The sequence below is a fragment of the Drosophila gunungcola genome, assembly GCF_025200985.1.
Source record: "Drosophila gunungcola strain Sukarami chromosome X unlocalized genomic scaffold, Dgunungcola_SK_2 000056F, whole genome shotgun sequence".
Classification (NCBI taxonomy): Eukaryota; Metazoa; Arthropoda; class Insecta; order Diptera; family Drosophilidae; genus Drosophila; species Drosophila gunungcola.
Window position 1 is genome coordinate 227,888 of NW_026453195.1, and position 16,763 is coordinate 244,650.

The 16,763-nt window shown below is 36.6% G+C and overlaps 1 protein-coding gene across 42 annotated transcripts in view; it reads left to right on the forward strand.

The window, feature by feature from the left end:
* The window catches only part of LOC128261161 (disks large 1 tumor suppressor protein), a 49,714-nt gene that overhangs the window by 19,783 nt on the left and 13,168 nt on the right, over nucleotides 1-16,763 (forward strand). For 13 of the 42 annotated variants that reach the window (XR_008268229.1, XR_008268230.1, XM_052994675.1 and 10 more), the window contains 5 exons: nucleotides 73-249; nucleotides 6,591-6,773; nucleotides 13,494-13,517; nucleotides 14,452-15,000; nucleotides 15,560-16,226. Coding sequence is in view for 39 of the 42 variants with exons in the window: in XM_052994675.1 (XP_052850635.1) it covers nucleotides 73-249; nucleotides 6,591-6,773; nucleotides 13,494-13,517; nucleotides 14,452-15,000; nucleotides 15,560-16,226 (1,600 nt within the window). In the remaining 3 variants the exon portion in view is untranslated. Of the gene's footprint in view, nucleotides 1-72; nucleotides 250-3,208; nucleotides 3,254-5,879; nucleotides 6,288-6,590; nucleotides 6,774-6,831; nucleotides 8,188-8,984; nucleotides 9,161-9,492; nucleotides 9,748-13,493; nucleotides 13,518-14,451; nucleotides 15,001-15,559; nucleotides 16,227-16,763 lie in introns of those variants that run through there. The other 29 variants (XR_008268231.1, XM_052994682.1, XM_052994683.1 and 26 more) reach the window with 19 other exon arrangements.

Below are 16,763 nucleotides of genomic sequence, written 5' to 3' on the forward strand. Positions count from 1 at the left end.
CTTCCACATCACGCCTACTTCTACTACTACTACTACTACTACTACTACTTACTATACCCGAAACTTGCACAGTTTATCAAAACTTCAAATTTAAATCGTAATTGCGCCTATGAGTTTAACAACGACGCCTCATCCAATCAAACCAACCAATCAGCCCTCAATCAGAATCAGATCGCGAATAATGTCAGTGCCCAAGCGCAGGCCGAGGCCCTCAGCAGAACTTTTAAGAGTGAATTGGAAGAGATATTGGTAAGATACACACTGCATACATCCCATTGAGACCATTATCATATATTCTATACCCATTTGACATCCCCACCAAATCTGAAAAAAGTTTTTCAACGAGGTCTCTTACCAATCTTTGGGTTATGGGAGATTAGTAAATAATAAAATAATTCTTAACATTATTTTATAGCTAAATTTGGGCGGTAAGGTAAGGTTTTCTCGATTTTATAAAAAGTATTTAAGACATTTTACTTGTGTGACAATGGTAAAGTTTGGTTTAACATTTTATTGAAATATCTATCCTTAAGTTTAATATTCCAAACAATTATTATTTTGGAAAGCATAGTTTTAAAGTACGAAGTTAAATCATTTTTGAAATAATGTAACCTTTTGCTTCATTATTTTAATATTTCTTTGACTTGAACTAAATTTTAAACGACAAACAAATAAGTAATTCTTAAACTATTGCCAGATACATTTTACAAAGTTGTTTCGTTTTTCAAAGCTAATAATGATTTACTAATTGGCAGTTAGTTGCTTAAAAAAGTTTCCATATTATTTTCTATTAAAAACTAAATAATAATTGGCAAAAATAGTAATTTTAAAACCATTTCCTTTGAGAAGTATTTTCGAAACAATTGCCATATAGGTTTCACAAAGTTAATTTACAATAGTTTACTAATTGATAGTTAACTATTTGATAATAAGGAAATTGTTACCTAACTGTTAGATAGGAAAAGTTTTTTAATTTTTGTTTCCGAAAGTACTTCTATAACTATGGGTTATTAAATTTTTGCTGTTCAGCAAATCTTAATTAAGCGTATAAATGGGTTAATATCCGCCCCATAAAAGTGGAGCACTCCTAAGCAGCCTCCTGCAGTGGATGCATAAGATCGAGAGCACAACCATTAGATGGCCCACAGCTAATTGAAATCTCTTGAACATGTCCCAGGACCCAAGCACGTGGCGAGTGGATGGAAATGGGTGGGAGTGGGTCCTCAATCCGTGAGAGAGGCGGTTGAATGTCCTTACGGCCAGATGTCCCTTAAAAATTGCTGCGGCTTAAGTGGCTATGACAACCGGTGCACCCATGCCAAGCCGGCAATCGGGGCATTTGGATACCCATTACACAGATATTAACAGATATGTACATTTGTAAAACAACAATTCCCTTGGCTACAAAGATGTCTGTTGTAAAGATTAGAACTAAAAGTTAAGAACATTGATAATTTTACTTATATTATAATTATATTATATATCCATTTGATATTCAATTATGACTGATATGAATTTTAAACATATTCTGAAACAATTTTCCGAAAACAATTGTTTTGTTTTTTTAAAAAAGATCTTGAAATTATTAAGATATATAAGCTGCAAAGAAAACTGATGATAAAGGTTGCCTTTGCCTGGTTTTTAAAACTAAAAAAAAATATAACTTTTAAAGTTATTCAGAAAAAAATCAAAAATAGTACTAAAAAAAATAAAAAAATTGTTTCTTTAATAAATTAAATCTATAATCAAGATGGAATGAAGCTTAAAGGGTAACATGATGTCGATTCTTTTCCGTTGCGGTTCGAGGTGATTGATGTCGCTGTACTATACCTACACATTAAAAAAAAAAAAAAACAGGAGCAGACACAAAGGCTCAGATTTCCAACCTTTCGCTTTCTCCTGCCGTCCCGCTCTCTCCGACAGCTGCCTTCTCGCTTGGACCCGCTGCCGTTTGGCAATTTACTTTGTTTGTTGTCCTTTCGCGCCCGCTTTTTTGCTGTTTCTCTTTGTTGTTTGTCGCCTGGGACATGCGTACTAAAAATCGGAGGGTCGTCAAGTCGTCGAGTCGTGAAATTCAGAAATCGTGAAATCGTGGAACCGTACAACGTTCATCGGAACGGCGAAATAGCGAAACGGTAAGTCAGAAATCGGCAAACGATAAGCGATAGGCGTTAGGCGGTAGGCGGTAGGCGGTATACGAACGGTAAACTGTTGACGGGTACAGTGGGCTCTGACGTTGGTAAACCCCTGGTTTCGCGTTTGCTTTACTTATATATTTATTTGTAGTTAAATTTGTATTTTCCTCTGTCGCTAAGAGATTTAAAATCACTTATAAAAATTTCTAAACCTGAGGTAAAAATGCTCGGAATGTTGTACATCCTCTTTCTCAAAAACTAAAAGGAAATAGTAATTTAAATTTAGTAATTAAAATTTACCACAAATATCATTTTCAATAATAAACTTTACAAAAAGTCTTAAGGACCAATTTCATTCATACTTTCTTATTATTTTCTGCCCTTTGTAAAATTCTTTAAGCTTAAACTTCTTACAAATAAAAGTCAAAATTCGTTTAGAAGAGAAATTTAAGGCAAAAAAAATGCGTTTTTGAAGAAAATTTGTATGTTACTGACCTAAAATGTTAAATTGTATAAGTACTTTACCAAAAAAGAAAAAAAATGAATGCAAATTACATTTAAATTAGTTTTTAAAGCGAGGTATCACTGTATCGCACCCAAGAATCTGTCTCTAGGTTTGAAGGATGCTGCCGGCGTGCCGACAAATGTTTGTTATCAGTGCTAACCAATGAACGATTGCCCAAGGTTCCCATTACTTATTTCTTTGGCGCTCTATATATTTTTCCAAGTTTTTTTTTGTTTTTTTGTTGTTTTTTGTTTGGCCGGGCCGAGGCAGCGACGCCGACAGAGGCGGTGCGGGGGCGGCGACAGAGGCAGAGGCGGTAAAACACGAACGCTCTCGGTTTTTGGCGAACGGACATGGACCCCCGGACCCGTGGGTCTGGTCTGGTCTGGTCTGGTGTGGTGTGGTGTAGTATGCCCCTTTGGGGGTGGTGGGTGGTAATTCTCATGGGGGGGAGGTGGGTGGTAATTTCGGGGTGGGCGCTGAAAGCGGGCGGCAAAGGAAAAACGGCAGCGGCACACGAAACGGCAAAGGCGGTAGTAACAGTCGTGCCGTTGACGCGTCGAGTCGCACAACAATTTTGCATAGCGGCGCGTGGCTGTCTGCCTTTCAATATGTGTGTTTTTGTAGGGTGTTAGTGGTGTGCGTGGATGCGGGGAATACCCTTTAACCCCCCCCGACGCTGTTTAACCCTCGTTAAACATGCAGGCACACAACAACAAATAAATAAAGCACAAACACTTGTGGTTCCACAATTCACAATTTTTTAGCCAAAATATAAATATGTTTTGTTTCGAGTTTAAGAAAGTCGATTTTACTGTATTTCACCTGTCAATCATTTTAGTTATTATTTAGGTTAATTTTTTGTAAAAGTGGTTAGTTTGCTCGATGAATCAATTATTAATAATAATAACTTTGAGCTAAGAGAACTTGTGGATCGTGCAATTAAATTAAATTGTAATTATTAACCCACGATGTTACTTTTAATGAAAGAAAAATATTACTTGAAAATAAACATTGTCATATTGTTTTGTTTTTTTTTTCTCTGTGTGAGCCATAGCGTGTCCTTCCTCTCTATTTCTTTATTTAGTGTTGTTATCAGTGGTTGGCCGGCTTCCACTTTTTTTTTTATTTTTTTTTGTGACTTTGACACATGCGTGTCCATCACTCATCTCCTTTGGCGCCAAAAAAACAAACATTTTACATAATTGTAAGACAGAATGTACACATCAAATAAGAAAACAAAGAAAAAACGAAACGAAAGAACAACCAACAAGCAAGAATAAGATAAAACAAGACAAGACTAAGTTTGAGGCATTACAAGGTGGCAGGTGAACTACGGGGCGGATGAACAACAGGCAGACTTCCAAATATTACGTATACGCCCCACGTGCCGCACAGTCATCGCCTCCCAATTAAAACCAACACCAGGTGGCACAAATTAAAAGTGATTAAACCTGCACAGCAGTTAATTGAGCCATTACTTTAATTAATTGTTAGAAATCGTGATAACTCACAGCATATGGTTGACACGTTTGATTATAGTGGCAAATTCCGTAAGAAACTACTAAGAATGTGCTAAGGAAAACGTTTGTGTTGAATGGAACTATTTAGTTCTCTAATTATAATTTTAATAAAACTCAATGAATTAATTTTTCGCTGAATATTTAACTAGTTATAATTTATGTGAGGAGAGATATTAAGTTTAATGGCCAAAAATTAATGAATGCATAAATTTAGCATTTAAACCAAAATACAATTCAAAAATTTTCACATAGAAAAATAATTTTTTTTAAAAAACAAATAAAACAAAATCCTCTAAAAATATGTATTCCAAAATGTTTTTAACATTTAAAATAAAAGTGAAATAAGCACCAGTGATTTAAAATATAATTTTATTTTTTAAATTCACTGATTTCTAAACTTTAAATGTTTGTCTACAACACTTACTTAGTTGTTTCCTTTTCCTATTTCTCTCGTTTTTTTTTTCTCTGCCTTTTGTTGTGTTTTCATTCATGGCCGTCTGGCATTGGAAAACATCGTTAAAGCAACAAGAAAAGCAACATAAACGAGACGAGCAATATATCAATCTATTTATTTTGGCAGCTCGCACTGTTTGGTTTTTCTTTCGATTCTTTCATGCCAAATAGCGTTTGGATTTTGATTTTCCGCTGCTAATTTCGTCTACAGCAACGAAAATTTTTCGAATTTAGAACATCCGCCGATGAGAACACATGTTCTTCCACTCCGGCTGTAAACAAAAAGTATTTGGCATTCGAAATTTGGACCTTGGCACCCACTTTATAAAATTCGGACGCTAAACGAACTCTCTGCAAGAAAACAATGCATACTTCAAAGTCGAATTTTTATAATCATCATAAAGCTACTTAATTACATCTCGAAGGCAAAATTAGCGTACCAAAAAATATAACACTTAATAAAAATAAAATTTAAATAAGAAATTCTGAAAAAGAAACATTATTGTTAATTTTTTTTAAATGTTGTCCTCGAACAAACAAAATAATTTAAATAAATTCCAAGCTCGATTAAAACCAAATCATAGCTAACCAATTTGAAAACGTTAATATTGATTCTGGCAAAATGATCACAAATTAATTTTTCTCTCAATGCAATCAAAAAAATATACAGGCTCCAAAGAAAATAAAGGAATGATTAATGTTTCATTGAAATTTTTAGAGATATACAAGTATAGTATTTTTTGAAACGATTACCAGCCGGATTCGGTTTATTCCGGTTAATTAATTTTAGGTATTATTGCTTAAATGGCAACCAAAATATTGGGGTATAAAAAACATCCACTGTAAATGTGTGTATGTTCCTTTTTTTTGTGTGTTGAAATGGCAAACAGATTTTCATCTTGTTTTGTGTGTGTAACCGGTGAAAAACAAACAAAGACAGCGAGGGTGCCGATTTCAATCCCATTCGTTTCAGCTTTTCCGTTTTTCCGGCTGTTTGCACCCAACTTGTTGCTATCGCAACTCTTCAAAGAGAAAATGTCCTCTTGATTAAATTGTTTTTTTTTTGTTCGGTCATAAAATTCTAATTGAAGGCAAGGCATAAAAAAGGTGTATGATATCTTGTTATATTAATAGTATAACACATATAATACATTAATCGAAAAACAGGGCCTCAATTATAAAGAAAGGCCTTAAATACCTAAATCGTGTAGCCATTTCGGTGTAAAAAAAATATATTTTTTAATTATTTAAAATATTTCAAAGTAAAAATGAAACGCACAAAGTGAAAAACTAACCACAAACCAAGCCAGGGAACATACTAGCCCACCGATCTAAACAGAACTAGAGCTTTATTTTATTTAAACAATACAAATTCGTAAAAATCGCGGGGCAGACAGAGGCCGCCTTGCACTGTGAGAAATGATAGACTGGGTGTCGATAGTGCGGCACTCGCGGCGTCGCTTTTCCAATTATGTTGGTGCGCGGTCGCCGGTGCGAATGCGTCGCCGTCGACGCCAACTGACCGCTCCGCCACCACAACAACAACAACAACAGCAGCAGCAACATCAACAGGAGCAACACCAATCCAGGGATCGCCAGAAAAAGGATAAGGAAAAGGAAAGGGTCAAGGAATCGGGGGGTGGTTCGCGGTATGCCTGCTGTTGTGCCAATGTAAGTGCTGAAACTATCAACAATGGGTACTTGGGAATACCAAAATTTTATGAATAATCTATCGCAATGAAATTGGATTTTATAAAAGTGTCCTATTTGTTATATGTAAATGTAGGGGGTTGTCTTAATAATGGGAATCAAATAGAATCCTTAGGAATTCCTTTATTTATATGGGTCCCAGTGGGAACTTTGTGTTTTTCAATATTTATCAATTAATTATAATCTATGCCTTTAATGGCTTACAAACTGTATGTACTGTATGATCTTGATCCTGATCGCTTTTCGTTTTATTTTCTTTCGCAGAATCAGCGCATGCGCATTGAGTCGGATACGGAAAATGCGAAGGAGCCATCGATCGAGCAGCAGCAGCAGCAACAGCGCAGTTCCCGCTCCCCGCAGCAGCTGCAGCAGAATCCGCAGCAGCCGCAACAGCAGCAGCAGCAGCAGTTGCAGCAGGGATCCAAGTCCAGGAGCGGGTCGCAAACTGTAAGTTGCTGCAATTTAATCATTTGTGCCAACGGCCTTAGCTGAAAACCCATAGCAGAAATCACAGATACAGATACAGTCACACACACAGATACACCAACACCTACACCAACGCAAGCGAGTCCTCGTAAGCCTCCATCAACATCAACATCAAAGCCAACATCAACACCAACACCAACACCATTACCAACTTCGCCTTAACAACGGCAATCACGCCAAAATGCTAAAGCGTGCTTTCGAGTCAACCTAGATTTCCCACCCATTTTCCGGCGGGGAAAAGTCCTCGAGGGCAGAACAAGCAGCTCAAGAACATGCTGCGGAAGTGGAAACAGCTGGCTGTGTAATTAGCCCCCTGCTCGAAGAATTCATTAGTTCGTAGTTTCAAGGCTGCTTCCATTTGCACTTCGTTTTGGCGGTTTCATGAACAAATTAACAAGCCAGTAGCGATAACTAATTAATTAATTTTACAAATCAAGCCTAGAAATCCTTAAAATCTACATTTTGTTCAGTTTTTAAATTGATTTTTTTATTATTTATAAATTAAAAGCAATTAAACATTTATTTTTGAATTGAAACATTTGAATTTATTCATTGTTGTACCTTTTTAAATTTAAGTAAATTTTAAATTTGTTTATTTATTTCTTCTAAAAATGTATATCAACTTAATCATAACAAAAAATACATTTCCATAGCTCTATTATACACTTGTATAGAATCGATTTGAAAAGTCGATTAAATTCTTTCAAAATTCAGACAACAATTATATTGTAGTTTTTTGTTCGATTGCCTGAGTTGCAGAACCGTAATCGCATTTTTACCACAATTATTTATTTAGTACGGAAGACTTAACCGCCCACAATTTTAAATCGCCAATGGAAAAGCCGTGCAATTGGGAGCACGCCTGTTTTATGCCGTACCGCCCCCCTCTATTTATCCGCCTTTTTTCCCCATTTTGCTGCCTTTTTAACGAATCGTTACTTACTTAAGACGCTTACGGCGCTCGGCCTCCTCGTTTTTGTGGGCCAAGCGTCGCCCATTTCCGTTTCCGGTACGTTGTTGTTGCTCGTTGTAGCTAACCTGACCAGAAAGAAAACACAAATAAAAGCGAGAAACGTGCCAAAAGGCGAAGCACATTTTCTTTATATTAAAGCTTACGATGTTTATACTAAGTTTTTAGTGCATGATTCCGTTATGTTTATGCTATTTTTCAAATAAAATTTGATTTGTGTTTAAGAGCGATGAAAAAATTGTAATAAAGCCATTTTGATCAAAATTATTTATAATTTTAGTCTAAGTTTCATGCATGATTTGGTTATGTTAATGTTTTATTTGCCAAATAAAATTTTATTTTAATTTAAGAAACACACCATGTGAAACCTTAAAAATATATATACATTTTGCGCTTCTTATTTGACTTGTTTGTTTGTTTTTATTGCTTTGATGACCTATGGTTTGTATTGATTTTTATTTTAAGTTTTGCTTTTGCCACTCAGAAAACGTATCTAGAAACTATTTCCTCGTCTCAATATGCCAATCTGTTATAAATGGGAAATATTATAAATGTGCTTACATGGCCTGAGAACCATTTGCGAAAATATTGAATACAATGAATATTTTGAAATACATATACCCAAAATTACATACTAAGACTCGCACGCAGATTTAAAAAATAACATAACACAAGCTTTTTGCGAAAAATAAAAAAAAAATAGACCTATAATCAGAAACCGAGGTTTGAACTCAGATTTTTAGGGAATTGAATAAAAAACATTTTAAGGTATGCAGCTTTCATGTCAGATTTCTGTAAAAAAAATTCAAAAGCTTAGAAAGGGGGCAAAAAAAAAAATAAGTCGACCCAAAATCACGAACTGGATTTGAACGCAGGTTTTAAGTGAATAAAATCATATGCTTTCAGATATCGAAATCGAACTTCTGTAAAAGTAATATTCCAATTAGAATCAGAATGAGCAGAGGTAGCGCTGACTTGAACCGTTACCTTTATACATATTTTGAACCGAAACCAAGTTAACTTGTATTTCACTATCAGGATATTTTAGTGATCACAAATAACTGGGTTTATATATGGAAAATCTAGCAACACCAGAAAAAACTTTTATTTTTTTAACTAAATTATAAAAAAAATGTTTAATACAAAGGGGCACGGTTCCCAATCTAGTATTTTTCGGCATGGAACGAAGATCAGTCTACGGTCACACTGCCGATAGGCGTAGCAATCGTTTTTTTTTTGCAGCGCTATTAGATTAGTTGGGTGTGTTGTTTTCGTCGCGTTCGGTTTTCCGTCGCTTCCCTCGTTCTTTTTTGTTTGTTATTTGTGAATCTGGAAATGTGAATTGCGAAACAAAACACAATCAGTTTTATTTGCGTGAGTCAGTGTACAGTTATTTCCGTCGGCGGTTATGCATATAACTGGAGTGTGGCGATAACGATAGGCCGCCTATCGATCGGAACGGAGGGGGAAAAATGCCAACAAAACAAGGAGAGAGAGAGAGAATTTTCGTCGGTATACCGAAAAAAAAAATCGCCCTCTCCCTCTCTCGCATTGTGTTATTTTTTGTGTTTGTTGTTGCGGCAGCGGCCTCTTTTTTAGTTTAGTTTCCCGATCGCTAAAACACAAACACGCCCGTGCGTGCGATTTAAATATAATATATAAAAAGCAAACCCCTAACCGTTCAAAATGTGTGCATTTTTGTTTATCTAGTGCAAAAGTTGGATAACCACAGGCAGCAAATAGAAGCTAAAGTAAAGAAGCAGCAGCGCCGGCTTTTGCCCGTGTGTTGGTGTTTGTGTGGCTGAAACGTTAACCCTTGAACTGGCATAAAAGTATATAAAATTGAGATATATAAATAATTAAACAAAAGCTGCAGCGATGACAACACGGAAAAAGAAGCGCGACGGCGGCGGCAGCGGCGGCGGATTTATCAAGAAAGTTTCGTCGCTCTTCAATCTGGATTCGGTAAAAATCGGAGCATTATCCATTATCCATATCCATTGGCTTTATATAGCGAACAATATCTGGCATATACGCTCTATATAGTGCGCGATGATTCCATGGTTTATTTTTAAATCAAATTCGCAGACGGACTGAAAGCTAGCCGATTTTCCTCGATTCAAAAGCGATATACAAGTGTGCGAACAGCTGCGGGCAAAATTATAGTGGCAACATTATTGCAATTACTTCCTGTTCAAAGTGCATTGAAGTGCATTTTAGTTTATGAGAGAACCATTTGTTTATACCAGTTCTCAAAAAGTCTGTTTATTTACAGCTTACTTAAGTATTAATATTTGTTTACGCATGTTAGGAGCATTGTTTACCTCTTGAAAAAGTAATATTGTCCGGTTTCTAGTTGCAACTGTATGTAACCTCACCTAAAAGTTGGTAATAATGATTTTTGTATTTAACAAAAATAAATATAAATATCAAAAATATAAAAAAAACAAATTTTTAGATTTTCAATTCAATTTAAATTAAATAGTATATGGTGAGGTGATTTCTCATTTCAGTCAATATGAATTTAACTAATGCATGTTCTATTTTAGTTATTGTTCAGTCAATAAGAATGTTTGTTACTTTTTCATGGATTTTTTTTGTTTCTGCCATTTTGCCCGCCACTGTGCACACATTCACACATACACAATTGGGTGCGTTGTCATCGTTTTAGCGTCTTTGCGTTCGCAGCGAAAAAAATATTAGAAAGACTCTTACCATCTCTTTCTAATGCTCGGTCAACGGTTCTTCTTTTGCTGGATTTGTTATTGTTTTCGCTTCTTCTGCTGCTGCTCCTATTGTTGTTGGTGCTATTGTTGGTGCCCTTAATATTCAGCGCAGGCGTAGCCACTGCACTTGTTGTCGTTGTCCCCAATTTGATCTTCCCTCTCGCTTGTTTTTTGCCAGAAATAGTTTTATTTTCGAGTCTTCTGCCACCCACAAAACAAAGGAATTTACAGTGGATGTTGGCTATGTAGAAAAGTAATGTTACTTAAAAGCATCCAAAATGTATTTATTCTAAAAGAGATTAACGCTTTTAAAATTTGTATTGCTTAAATATCAGCAATATATATTTTAAAATGCTGATGACCAAGAAATAAGTGTTACAATAAAAATCTAATTTATCAACTGATGTCCAATGAAAAACCCAAGGCGATTAACTTTGTGGACTCAGTATATCAACCCAGTCCACTTTTATAAAAACTTTTAAACAAATCACGCACCAGTCGACAGTGGGAACAACAAATAAGTTCGAAGGACAAGTTTACATATTGAACCATAATTTTAGTTCTTCCCAACCCCCTCTGGGTAGGAATAATGGAATAATGGCTTTGGGTTTCCGTTTCGGTTTCGTTTCTCGCAGGTGTTTCGACCACGATCATCGTCACGTCCCGTTTCGTACGTCCGATCTCATATAGTAAACCCCTGGGCAAAATGCCAACATTTTTCTATTTGATTTGATCAATAAAGTGCAACGCAGCTTGACGCATTCAAATTTCTTATTGGCCCTGTTCATCTTTTTTATTTTTGCGCTTTAAATATGGTGTATGTATATGTTGGTTCGGTGGTGTTTATGTTGGAACAATTCTCAGTAATCTTTTTAATTTTTTATGGCATACTGCCTAGCAAAATAAACGCGACATTTTTGCACCATATCTCACGCAATTTTCCTATGAGTCATTTTTGTTTATCTTGGATAACTGGGTCTTCCGTTTTTCTATTCTTCATGATCGTTAAATAAAAAATATTTGTTTTCAAAGATTTCTGGATAAACATTTAATTGCAATTAAAATTATTAATATTTTGTTGACTAGTGTTTTTTATGTTTTTAATTAACCATTTTGTGATACAAACAAAACGTAAATATGAATTAAATTCCCAGTCCATGCAATAACGTATATTCATCAATTTTTTTTCGTAAGTTTTAACCTAGAAAAGTTGCTTTATAATATAGATAATTTGTATCTGCTGAGTATAGCCATTGTTTACAATTTTACTCTAGTGCATTGCGTATTAAATTTCATTTTCCCGCTTTGCATGCAAAGCGTGTAATCAAAAAAAGTACTTGAAATAGAGTATATATTGATGACTCGTTTGATTTGTGGGGTTGTAAGTGTTACTCTATGGCATCTCGATTCTTTTTATGACAATCTCTAATGTGCATTGGAATTCTGACTTTCTTACAAAAGCTTAAGAATTTTATCGTCTGCGGTTCGGTTTTCCCGCATTTCCAGCGTGCTTGTGGCCCCCAAGCATATGTTTATCATAGATAAGATAAGCGTTCTATATATGATATGATTTGGCTTTAGTGCCAGCTACTAATTTCAAGGGTGTGCAACTTTACAAAAAGAAACGAGGCACCCAAAAAAAAAAGCAGAAGCAGAAAAAAACCGATTGTAGCTCGTTGGCCCCGTTAATATAGCGTGCTGTTGTTGTGGTTTATTTTTTTTTGTTCTTTTTTCTTTGCGTTTTTGCTTGGGGCTTAGTTGGCTTAATGTCTTGTGTTTGTCCCAACACCCCTTCCACTTTTACCCCATTACCTCCGAAACACGCCCGCTCCTATTAAGTGAGTTCCGATTGTTAACTTTATGATGTAATTTTTCATCTTTTTATAATTCTTTTTGGGTTGGAAAAAAGTGTAACCAGAGTTGTCAGCGGAAGCAAAAGCGGCACGAACCTGTTAGCCTAAGTGCCATGTACAGTGTTGGGTCGCTAATGGGATCTTATGGATGTAGCACGTCGTTCTTGTAATTACAAGAATAAAGCACCATTGGAAGAGTTGATTTTTCAAGTCTTTGCCTTGCCTGTGTTCTTTTATTTCCAATGAGTTATGAAATCGTTACACTTAGTTAAGAAGCAAGTTGACCCTCTCTTAAAAAAAGGTTAAGTTTTTGTTTACAATTGAAATTCATGCATACTTATTGGTTTTTTAAAATATTCAAAAGCATTTTTTTAAGGTTTGCCATACATTGTTGTGGCCTAAAGTAGTTGTAGTGTAGAGTTTATCTTACAAAATCTTAAAAAAATTGTAAGGCATGAAAGATAACACAAAAAAATATCCTTGAATCGCAGAATTTTCGTTTAGCGACTTACCACTGTAGCCGCCCCACCGAGTATCCTCCAGCGATTAACCCACAGAGCATATTTAATATTTTAGCCCGCCTTCTTAAGTTCTTAGGCGTATACTTGACTTGACCCACTCCCAGGGTTAATTGGCAATTTTTTCGCTAGACTAGAGCCACCACTATGGGGGCACTGGGGGGTTAAGAGGGAGAGCAACGCCCACTTTTGCATTGCATACAGTTTCTTAGGGTTAATGTTGCTGTCGTCGCCGCTTGATGAATTCATTTACACTGGGCTGCTAATCAATTGAACTCGTTTAACGATGCCATAACCCGTCCAACCCCACCCCTTAACCCTCCAAGATCGCTTCGAGTTGTGCAAGCTGTTGTTTTTGTTGCCATTTTTAGCGCACTGCTGTTGGTTTTTGTGCGACTGTTTTTCAATTTTTTTGGTCGCCTGTTAATTGCAACGAGAGTTTTGGCTACGGCCCAGATAATTCAAGATATTTCAAGAGTCGTCATTGACACGATTTCCCATCTCCGGCGAGGGTGCGGCCTGGGGGCTTTTGAGGATTAAAACTTACATATAAGTCTCTGTACGGATCGGATCCTCTCTAAACTTTCCTCTTTCACTTTCATCACCCTCTACAGCTCCATAAGGCGTCGTCGGCAAAGGTAAGCCATTCGATGGACCCGAAACTAGAAAAGATTATACGCCATCCTGTTGCCATTATCGATTTCTATTTAATATTAATGTGGTATTCATAATTTCAATAAAATATTTTAAACAAGATCAACCATTTTAAAAGTTCTTAATTAAATCTTTTTTAAAGACAAACTTTATTTTCATTTTAAAATTCCTTAAATTTAAGAATCTTTTCAGTTGGTTTTAATAACTTTAACAGTTGTTATTTTGTCTTTTGTTTTTTATTAATATTCATTTTTTTTATTTCACAATTTTTTTTTAGCAATACCACTTATAGTTTTTAAGTGGAATCGAGAATGAAAACAGGCTAAAAATCAACGTTGTTTGTCTTCGTTTTAACTGCATTTGCATTTTTTCGTGTGATCGTCGAGTGTTCGTCTCTGTTCATGTTGTTTTATGTTTTCGCAGCCTAACTGAATTATCCATACTATGACATCATAAATCACAGAAAAAAGCTGAGAAAGGTCATATTCGCATCTGCTCAAAATGACAGCTTCCAAATTATAACTAGGGCGTATGATGGGATATTTTCTAACAATCAATAAGGAAATTGTACAAGAAAAATAATTTTAATGGCCACATTATAATTGTGTAATTAACAAATCTTTTAAGCTAAAAATTACTTTCGTATTGCAAGTAACAAATCTAAATGGACAATAAACCATTGATTAAATTTTAATAATTTTAAATTGATATTTTATTGTTATATACCAAAGAAAACATACTAATACTAATTAAAAGCATTTTACACATAAAAGCACATCTCATCACATTCTCACATTATGAAACACTAAAACACTTAACACACCCATCATTATTCCAACGTTGTGACCTTTGTGTGAATATTTTCTAACCCCCGAACTCCGTATCAACCAGAAACTAATTATCTCCAATCCTCTCAAGGTGAATGGCGATGATAGCTGGTTATACGAGGACATTCAGTTGGAGCGCGGCAACTCCGGATTGGGCTTCTCCATTGCCGGCGGTACGGATAATCCGCACATCGGCACCGACACCTCCATCTACATCACCAAGCTCATTTCCGGCGGAGCAGCTGCCGCCGATGGACGGCTGAGCATCAACGACATCATTGTGTCCGTGAACGAGGTGTCCGTGGTGGATGTGCCACATGCCTCCGCCGTGGATGCCCTAAAGAAGGCCGGCAATGTGGTCAAGCTGCATGTGAAGCGGAAACGTGGAACGGCCACCACACCGGCGGCAGGATCAGCAGCCGGCGATGCCCGGGATGCGGCCGGCGGACCGAAGGTCATCGAAATTGACCTGGTCAAGGGCGGTAAGGGACTGGGCTTCTCCATCGCCGGCGGCATTGGAAACCAGCACATCCCCGGCGACAATGGCATCTATGTGACCAAGCTGATGGACGGCGGAGCAGCGCAGGTGGACGGACGTCTCTCCATCGGAGACAAGCTGATTGCAGTGCGCACCAACGGGGTGGGTGTAGCAAATCATTTTTGTAATTTATGAGCCATATTTTGCATTAGTTGAGGTTTATGTTAGGTTGAAAATATATAAAAATCTTCCTCTGTCCGTTTTTCCTACAAGTTTTGTATAATAACTGTAGGTCATGGATCCCACAATTTTTGCTTATTGGTTTCCATAAAAAACAAGGCTTAGAGTTTTACTAATTGATTAGTTTTATTATAAGCTAGGTCAAGAGTGATTTTCTTATGATTTCTTTTGTTAAATGTTATTCACTTTCTGTCTTCTTGGCTTTATTAGATCTTTATTAGATCTCTATCACATTTTGGTTTGTGAAATTTTATGAAAACAAGCAGGGTTACAATAAGCTATTTCAGAATGGCATTTTAACATTTTTTACTTAATAAGTTGTATTTTAAAATCATTGGACAGGGATTTCTGTTGTTAAAAAATCGTTGTATTCTTTGAATTAATAAGAATTTATACGTTTTATTAATTAAATACAGAGTCGGATACTTTTGACTATAGATTCCAATGGCATCTAATTTGATATTTGTATATATCCTGACAGAGCGAAAAGAACCTGGAGAACGTAACGCACGAACTGGCGGTGGCCACGCTTAAGTCGATCACCGACAAGGTGACGCTGATCATTGGCAAGACGCAGCACCTGACCACCAGTGCGTCCGGCGGCGGAGGAGGAGGAGGAGGAGGCCTGACATCCGGACAGCAGTTGTCGCAGTCGCAATCGCAGTTGGCCACCAGCCAGAGCCAAAGTCAGGTGCACCAGCAGCAGCATCAGACGCCGATGGTCAATTCGCAGTCGACAGGTGCGCTTAACAGTGTGGGACAGACGGTTGTCGATTCACCACCAACATCACAAGCAACAGCAGCAGCAGCAATCGCATCTGCATCTGCATCTGCATCAGTCATTGCAAGCAACACCACAATCAGCAACACCACAGTCACCACAGTCACGGCCACAGCCACCAACAGTAGCAGCAAGTTGCCGCCGTCGCTTAGCATTATCAATAGCAATAACATCAACAACAGCAATAACATCAACAACAACAATAGCAGCAGCACGACGGCAACTGTTGCAGTTGCAGCCGCAGCAGCACCAACAGCAGCAGCAGCAGCAACTCCACCCGCCACCTTCTATAACAATGCTTCCATGCCCGCCTTGCCTGTCGAATCCAATCAAACAAACAACCGATCCCAATCACCCCAGCCGCGCCGTAAGCGATTGATTTGTTTTGTTTATTATTTAACCGATCTTCTGTTATAATTAATATACGCTCATCAATTTGTCCCGGTCAAGGGTGTTTATCGGAGGTCCTGCGATCTCCTCGAATAAATGCTCTTGTGCTGGGCTCCATTATTGCTCTTTGTTTCCTTACTTTTCGTCTATACTATTTTATTTAAAACGCTGTTTTATCTCTGTTTGTATTATGTATATTTTTTTTTCATTTTCCATCATGCATATTCTTATCGTTGTGCCTCTTACTTTTGTCAATACCTAATATGTTTAACTAACCATTTCATTTTGCATTTTTATATCTTTGACTTTCATACTGCTCTGAGTCAAGCTCTCTTGAATACAAATTCTGGAATATTTTAACAATACAATCACTGAAAATTGAAACCATATTTCGTTAATTTAAACTGTATTTATTTTTTCAATTAATTTCTGTATTAAGATTTGTTAAAATTTTAACCATTTTGTGTCTATGTTTTTGACCTGCTCGAGTGCGTTTATGTCATCTCCTTGAGTA